Consider the following 8,556-nt stretch of genomic DNA (forward strand, 5'->3'; position numbering starts at 1 on the left):
AGTCTGGGCGTTATCGTGAATCATTGCACTGTGTCGTCCGTCTGTTGCACTCTCGCCGCGCCTTCTATCTTCTGATAAACTAGTAGTCGCTCCCCGACTTCGCCTTCCGGGAACTATAATAAAACGACACGATTAAAAAAAGTACAGAAAAACCACCAAGTTACCATGATTAAATTTATTAATGTTAAGCGTACAGATTACTTTTTTCCCGGAAGGTGTTACGCACCTTTTCATAACAAAAGTTTATTATTAAAAATGAGTAAATAGAAAAGTTACGCATACGCCTTTGCTTTGTCAAGCACGAGTATACTTTACGTAAAAAAAAACTAGTGTGCTTTAGACAACACAACTGAAGTAAAACTTCTATCAAAAATAAAATAAAAAGAAAAACTAAAAAAAAATGTAGTTGTTAATAGCGCCATCTCTCGTGTCGGACAAGCTTTACTTTACAAGTTCCTACTAATTAGTTCAAAATAATGCCGTTTTGATACTAAATTTCGCTTTCAAGCGCTGGATTTGTGTTGTGTCGTAGTTTATCAGTGTTCCTACGGATGGCGCTATTAAACTTAATAGTGTATCATTTCGATTACACTTTTCGTAACACCTAGTACATGTGTTACGAAAAGCTTACTCCCCAAGTCAAGCGTGCGCAAAGAAGTTTAAGTTCAAAAAAGAGAAGCAAATATATGAATCATTTGCTTCTCATTTTTTGAACAGTAGTGTGATGGTTCTCCACCCTGAAACTCCTCAACCTGCACGTAGAACGCCTCTGCTTTAGTGGACTCATCTTAAACCACATTTACTACCATCAGGCGAGATCCTGGACAAGCACGAGGTTATCTTACGAAAAATATACTACACTCACCTGTGTGTGTGGCAGGTCGTGCAACAGCCGGTACCCCTTTAGTAGCTCCTCAACCCGGCCTCGCAATACGTCAAACAGCACCACAAGCGAGGGTGTCTGCCTGGTGGAGTGCTCCAGCCGCCACCAGCGCTGCGGATTGTTGTAGAAGGCTTCTTGTTCAGTGGACTCGCCGCGCAACGGTGGGTCGCAGTTCAGGTAGCGGGTCGTTACGTTCATGTGGAGATGGCTGAAATATAACGAGTGTGTTGTAGACTACTGAAGTTTAAACTTCTTTCAAAATAACAAAGCGCCATCTATGAGCCTCAGGCATAACTGCAGCGCAAGTGGATTGTTTCAAAGTTTTCTTTTTTTTTCTACAAGTTAACCCTTGACTACAATCTCACCTGATGGTAAGTGATGATGCAATCTAGGATGGAAGCGGGCTAACTTGTTAGGAGTAGGATGAAATCCACACTCCTTTCGGTTTCTACAAGACATCGTACCGGAACGCTAAATCGTAAATCGCTTGTGTAAATTAGCAAATACTGTGTAATTTTTCGTAACGCATTTACCAACTTGCTCAAGTCAAGTCAAGTGTGCGTAGATAAATTTTACTTCATAAATATTTTACCATCTTTTTCCAAATCAAGATCATTTATTTCAAGTTCAACTTGAACTTCTAGCGAAGCCCACACCTAGGCGTCATGAACAATACCGAGAAGCAGTTGTACGTAATAATTACACTTAGCAACACAAAGGATTTTAAGATTCAAGATAAAATTCCTGAGCGTAGCAAAGCATTCAACCGCATCGGATGCAAATGTTGACACTATTTTCACTATAAAATCATGCTCACGTGGAATGGTGTCAAAAATTCTATATTTAACTCTTTGTTTAATCACCTGTGTGGTTGTGTGATGCAGAACATCGAGGAACGGTTGCTGGGAATAGTTTAGGATTCAAAATACGAATCCTGAACGTATCAAAGACTGGACTGGAGTATTATTTAGTCACCTGTATAGCAGCGTGGAGTGGCACGACGTGATGAACGGTATTAAGGAACAGTTACTGGGTATAGTTTACCTCTACTGTTATTTAGTCACCTGTATAGCGGCGTGGAGTGGCACGGCGTGATGAACAGTATCGAGGAGCGGTTGTTGGGGACAGCATCACGCAGCAAGGGCATCACTTTGACGGTGCCGCTCTGGTGCACCATGCCAAAGTACAAGGCAGGCACCGCGTTACCGACCAACAGGACTAAGGCCACGAGATATAACTGCCACCTGGAGTAGAAGAAATTTTTTATTAAAGTATTTATTTGCCATATCTCATAAATATGACCAATACAGGGTCATCATCATTAACAATCTCGGACTAATTATTGTATAGAACAGGTCCTATACAATAATTGGTCTGAGTAACTGAGTAAGTAACAGATAGTAGGCCTCGCTATCCGTTACTTTTTTGTCAGTATCAATGTTTTATTTATAATCCTGTCCGACGATTAAAGAGCTCGATTAAAATTCCTTCTTATGTATATAGTGTAAAAAAAAAAACAGGCAAAAACTTCTATAAGATGTATACGATGTATACCAAATCTAAGCTCATGTTTCTCAGATAATAGGCTACTGGCCTGCTGTACAAGACTATGAACATTTTTTGCATAGAGGCAGTTTAGATGACTAGAAACTCTAATCACATTTTTATTTGTAAAAATAATCTCGTAATTGTAATATTTTTATAAAACAAAATTGTATTTTTATCACGTCACCGTACACGCCAATCATAAACTGTGACGTCATTCGCTACAAGGCAGCGGTTTGTGATTGGCGCTTGCGGTGACGTGATATATTACATCACTGCAAACGCCAATCACGCTGTTATCTCTATGAATGACGTCACTTGCTAATGTGTTGTGTTTCGGCGGCAAAAATTTCACGTATATATTTTTCATTTATATTAAATTTTTTACTGGTTATTATTGACGGGACAAAATAAAATATAACTTAAAATACTTCCATAATTCAGTTTAAACACTGTTTACAAAAGAGGCAAGTAGCCTATTACAGGCAATTTTTATTAAATGGTTGCAAACAACCACCACCAGATGTCAGATACTGACGGGAAGAAGAAGAAAATCCCAGCTCAAACACATAGCGTAACCACTGGACCAAGAGTTGGCAGTTTGTCACTCACTTGTTGGCTTTCCGGCTCCACGGCACCAGAACATCCTGTGCGAGGTACAGCAAGATAGGCAGCAACGGCAACACAAACCGGAACTCTTTGTGCGGCACAAAGCTGAAATCAACATGGACGAAATAAATCAAATTTGTTTATTTCAAGCAAGCTTAATTAACAAGCACGTTTAAAACATCAAGTTTGATTATTTGTAAAGACTCTACCACCATTTTGAAGGCTGACTAGCACAGGAGCAAAGATTCCAATTTTTCTACAAAACACTACCGTTACTCAGTGAAGTATCTGAATGATTGACTTATTATCAAATTTTTTAATTAAAATAAAAAAACAAGCCCCAAGACCACCACTGAATTAAATTAATATCAAAGCAACCTTAGCTATGTATACCAACATGGAATAAAACAATTGCCAGCATGACTCTGACCCTGTTCTGCCTCCTTAGTAAAGTGACTCTTCCAAGTTAGCCATGCTAAGCTACCATCATAGACTGCATTTTCCAATATGTCTATAAGTGTTTTGATATCTATACTAATATTATAAAGCGGAAGAGTTTGTTTGCGTGTTTGTTTACTTGATTGAACGCGCTAATCTCAGGAACTACTGGTCCGATTTGAAAAATACATTCAGTGATAGATAGCCCATTTATCGAGAAAGGCTATAGGCTATATTATATTTTCTTAAAAATTAGGAGTTCTTCCTAAAATTCCAATAATGTAACCCAAGGTGTACAAAAGTTTTGCTTGCAAAAAATGCGACTTGTCGAGCTATGCCCATATTGTTGTGCCAAGCTACCATCTTAGAATGCATTATCAATAATAAGTTTTTTGATACTTGGTAATGCAAATCTTGGTTTCATTACTGTCACTATGGAGCCCTGCAATCCCTGAGGCCGGCTATCAATATCAAAGCAAACTTACCTATGTATGATCACATGGAACGCAACAGTGACCAGCAAAAGGACTCCGACCTTGTTCTGCTGAGGCCTCCTCAGTACAGTGACGATGCCCCACAGTACTGGCAGTGTGTTTACACCCAACACTGCCGGAAGGCCTTGACTTATGTACCAGTACCTAAAAAAACATTGTTATTTTTCTAATTTTGATCACTATTGACGATGCCTAGAGAGAACCAAGAGAAAAGAACGCAAGTTTTCTACACTACCACCAAACTTCAGTTTAAAGCGAGCTGGCTGATGATAACAATACAAAAGAGATATAAATAAAATAATAATTGTTTCCCTTAAACTGAACTCTAGTGAAACTTAAAATATACAAAACACATATATATTATAGTGTTTCAACTCTTTCAGATGAAGCAACATATGGACTGGAATGGACGTATCTCTTTAATATTTTTCACATTTCAAGGGAATTTAGACATGACATGATATGATATGACGTCGCTCGATCTCGTGTTGGCTCGTGCCGACGCTAGGTGGCGCGAATTGTTTCGTAAAGAGTAGGGATTTAGAGAGGGGTGGCGATCAGTTGGCAGGAACGACTTGGGATATAAGGCGCTCGTTTTCCGGTCGGCTTCAGTGTGCTCATAGTGTTCGAGCCGTCTACATTACTTGTAGTGTAATTATGGGTTACTTGGGATAGGCGGGGAGAGTGACTTGAGTGGAAAAGGAGAGTGTTGGTTAAACTATCAAAGACAATGGAAATAGTTTTTGAGAAATTGTGATTTCGCTTTTTTTTATTTTTATGTTAACACTATCTCACCATGGGTGCACACCATAATGCGAAGAGACGTCCTGGAGGATATTAAATCTGTAGAACTCCCACGGGGTGACGATCAGCCTTCCATAGAAGTATGAGTCAATGGCGATGAGAGCTGCACTTGATACCAGTCTGAAAACATACAGATGTTATAAATAAGCGAAAACGCCTCAAAGCCAGTTGACTTAGGATGTGAATATATATCTCAGGACGTGAGAGAAATATTGTTGTCCAATAGCAGCCAAATCAATATATTGCTCTGTTGTGTTAGCATGAGATGTAAAAGAGGGTGATACTTTCGTTTCAGTGATTCTAATTTCCAATCCTATTTGTTAATACATTTTTCTCTCGTCTTTGGATAGGACATTGACTCATCCTAGACCAGGGTCTGGTCAGGGACCATGTGGTATGTTGATTCCATTTCTTCAGGGCTACTACATTCCCTAATGGTGAAAAAATTGTCCTGTGTCTCCATGACCCAATGATCTCCATGACAAACAATTATATGTGTGACTCTCAGTCAATATTATGTTTCCCTATAGAAATTTTGGCAACCCTATCTATACCTGGCAGCAACCAGTATTGGAAGTTCCAGGAACCAGGATCTTGTAAGTGGTAATCACAATAGATCATAAACACTCATGCCACTTATGCCACACATCACGATTTCTCCCATATTCTCTCCTCGGACAATACCCTACGATGTATGGCATAAGAAAATGCTCATCATATTGCTGCACCTTTTAAAGCAGATCATGAAGCTCAATAAAAAAAAAAAAGTTGATAGATATATATAAAGTCATTAATCAGAGAATAAAGGCTATATTTATTTATTTTACTTACATAATAGGCACATAAGTCTTCAACGCCAACTTCAACCTGTCCTGATTGGTTGTGGCCAAGTTGTACAATGCCAGCACAGCCCACAGAGGCAGCGACGTCGGCCTCACAAACACCGACACACTGGCCAGCCAGATCCAACAACTGTCCTCTGTAAAGTTACCATTATACTAATATAATAAAAATAACTTGGCCATAGGACTGCAGATAGTAGTGAATACTTAGAAGCGTTAGTTTGGTTTGCTTACAAGAAGTAAGGTCTAATGAAGATGACATTAATGACCGTCAGAGTGTAACAGAACCTTCACTCCCCACCATTCAACCCCTCTCCCAACGATGCGAGCAGCTGCGCGTCGCGCAGCTGCTTCGGAGTTTGGATGACTAAGGGCCCCGTTCGAAACTAGTCGGACATACTCCGATCTAATATCACGTGAGTTTTAGCAGTGTTTGATAATCAATTAATAGTACTTAGAAACACTATTTCAACAATGCACAGTATATAGTCATATTGAAAATACAAATGTTGTTTAAAAAAAAAGGAACTAAACTTTTTAACAGACATAATAGCTTCACTTGTGACTAACTATGTATGTAAGAAAATCTTGGAATTCTAATTTGACACACTCCGAGTTCTGATGACAATACATGACAGTCTAATAAACTTCATTACAAATCCAATATGGTGGCCTCCCCAAGATAGCGGACTGGCTGTTTGAAATCCACCCCATCATATGGGAATCAAATGAAAGGGTTTGCTGTCAGGTATACGAAACAACTATTTGTAATTTTTAGTGTGTGCTAAAAGCTTGTTCTTTTTGTACTATTATATTATTATTAAGTTTCCTCTCATAAAACTATCTAACATATTTTACAGTATTTATGGGATGAATCAGCCAAACACCAGATTGTTTCAGTGGATTGCTAAGCTAGAAAAAGGCTCATCAGTACCAATGTGTTATGCTAAATTGGTAGAAAGGTCGCCTGTCTATATTACATAAATTACAAACCTTTTTCATAATATCCAAGTTTTCCTCCTTTAAATGGGAATTTCGACAGGGCGACAGTAACCAGCACAGTTTCCAATGTTTGCAGCAAATTCCTTCCTGATGTGTAGAACCAGAACCAGGAGGTTAGAACAAGGAACAAGGCCCACTTCCTGCCTCCTGTCCATTTGTAGAAACTATAATCTGCAACTGCACTGAGTATGGCTTGGAAGATGCGAGGGATCAAAACCTGTAATGAGAATTAAATAGTTTGATATATTAGTTGGCCTGATTTTGACTAGTGATTTTGAGACCAACCGACCGCCTGATGTCAACCCTCCTTGGGAATCCTTAGTGTTGTAGGTTTTTGTACCACCACCCACTTGCGATGTTTTTCCTGAGTTGCCTTTTACGACATCCATGGGAAGTTATGGAACAGTCCTATTCTTACACCGGGGACTGCACAGACAGTGTTGAATGTGCAAGTGGAAAGACATATAAGGGGAGGAAGGCTAAAGAAGAGATGGCTGAATTGTATGAAAGAGGCAATAAGTGCTAAGCAATTTAGTGTTCTGGTATGAGATCTGTCTAGATACAAGGGTAACATCTCTGCACATTCAATCCAAGTAAACCCAGAAGAAGTAAAACACATCCCAATCAAGAAACTGCTGCTGTACCTGGCGGCAACCAATATTGAAGGGGAAATTTAGTCAGTGGTGATCACAATAAACCTGAAGCAGTCAACAGGGACCTGGTAGAGACCTGCAGAGCCGCTACATCAAGAAAAAAGGTGATGATACCATCTACTAGTTACTTACTAGTTAGTTAGACTAGTTGGAGGGGAATAGGAATGTTGGTCATATTATAAAAGATATGCCAAATATTCTTCTCTATAATATTCTCTAAAAAAAAATAATTTAATATAGTCTAAGACATACAGGGTGCTTGTATAGACCCTATCAAGCCAGCCAGTGGCACTAACATGCAACCAGTGAAAAGAAATAGACAAAATTTTGTCCAATGGTATCTGAGTTCACCCAGTCCCAACTCTTTTATTCCAACCCAATGAAAGAGGTGCCTCCATTTATTGAATTTTGTCTATCCCTACACGAGATTATCTCGTCAGCTGATGCATGCTTATAATCTGGATTAACATACCACAACCTCCGGATAATCCAGGCCAGTGAACTTCAGTATAGTATACAGAAGAGCTATAACACTTGGGTACAAGTAATTCCTGATGCCTGCTCGCCATTCCCAAGTCAGTGCTCCATATCCGAAGGCCTGTTTGTGTGCCACCTCCAAGGTCTGCCAGTATTCATCAGGCACGTACCAGGTCTGCACGAGGAACACTGAAAGTATCCGCACCACCAATATCGCAGCCGCGACATGCGTGGGTCTCAGGCCCTTTGCCAAAACCATTCTCCCGCCTAAAATAAACAAAAGGAGGTTACATATTAGCATCTATAAATAGACCACTATAACACGCCCGGCTTTTCACCAACCGCCTTTTTTATAAATGAACTTTAACTGTTTGACGTAATAACTCACGCCTACAAACAGATTTTTCAATGAAACCCACTTTAAAAGTAGAAAGTAACTTTATCACGAAATTGTCAAGTAACGCGTCCTTTTAATTAACGCTAAAGATGAATGAACACTACCGTAACTACACACAAAACAAGTTAATTAAGTTATTATTGATAACTCTAACATATTTTCGATGACATGTTTGCTATAATTTAATGAGGAAAACAATAAATTCGTAATAAACTTATCACTAACCTCTGGTTAAAAAATAAACCACCGCGGTGAATTTGTAGTGTTGTGCCAAAAGCACGCTTATCGTGTCGCACTCTTATCTTGTATAATTTACGATTAGAACGGTATTGAAACATGTGTAATTAATTTAATTATTAGAGTGATATTCATTCATAATTCATGGGAGTATGCTTAACTAAAAAAATATGGT

The 8,556-nt window shown here is 39.0% G+C and overlaps 1 protein-coding gene across 1 annotated transcript in view; it reads right to left on the minus strand.

Moving 5' to 3' along the window:
- LOC112055293 (hemicentin-1) overlaps positions 1-8,527 on the minus strand; it is a 65,744-nt gene extending 57,217 nt beyond the window's left edge. Inside the window, exons 1-10 of the mRNA XM_052888550.1 lie at positions 8,370-8,527; positions 7,743-8,014; positions 6,609-6,834; positions 5,605-5,752; positions 4,765-4,893; positions 3,961-4,113; positions 3,041-3,142; positions 1,948-2,127; positions 866-1,091; positions 24-113 (exon numbers count right to left, since the gene is read on the minus strand). Of these exons, the coding sequence (XP_052744510.1) occupies positions 24-113; positions 866-1,091; positions 1,948-2,127; positions 3,041-3,142; positions 3,961-4,113; positions 4,765-4,893; positions 5,605-5,752; positions 6,609-6,834; positions 7,743-8,006 (1,518 nt within the window). The 5' untranslated portion in view covers positions 8,007-8,014; positions 8,370-8,527. The remainder of the gene's footprint in view (positions 1-23; positions 114-865; positions 1,092-1,947; positions 2,128-3,040; positions 3,143-3,960; positions 4,114-4,764; positions 4,894-5,604; positions 5,753-6,608; positions 6,835-7,742; positions 8,015-8,369) is intronic.
- Between the last annotated feature and the right edge of the window lie 29 nt (positions 8,528-8,556).

This window comes from Bicyclus anynana, chromosome 23 (assembly GCF_947172395.1).
Source record: "Bicyclus anynana chromosome 23, ilBicAnyn1.1, whole genome shotgun sequence".
Taxonomy (NCBI): Eukaryota; Metazoa; Arthropoda; class Insecta; order Lepidoptera; family Nymphalidae; genus Bicyclus; species Bicyclus anynana.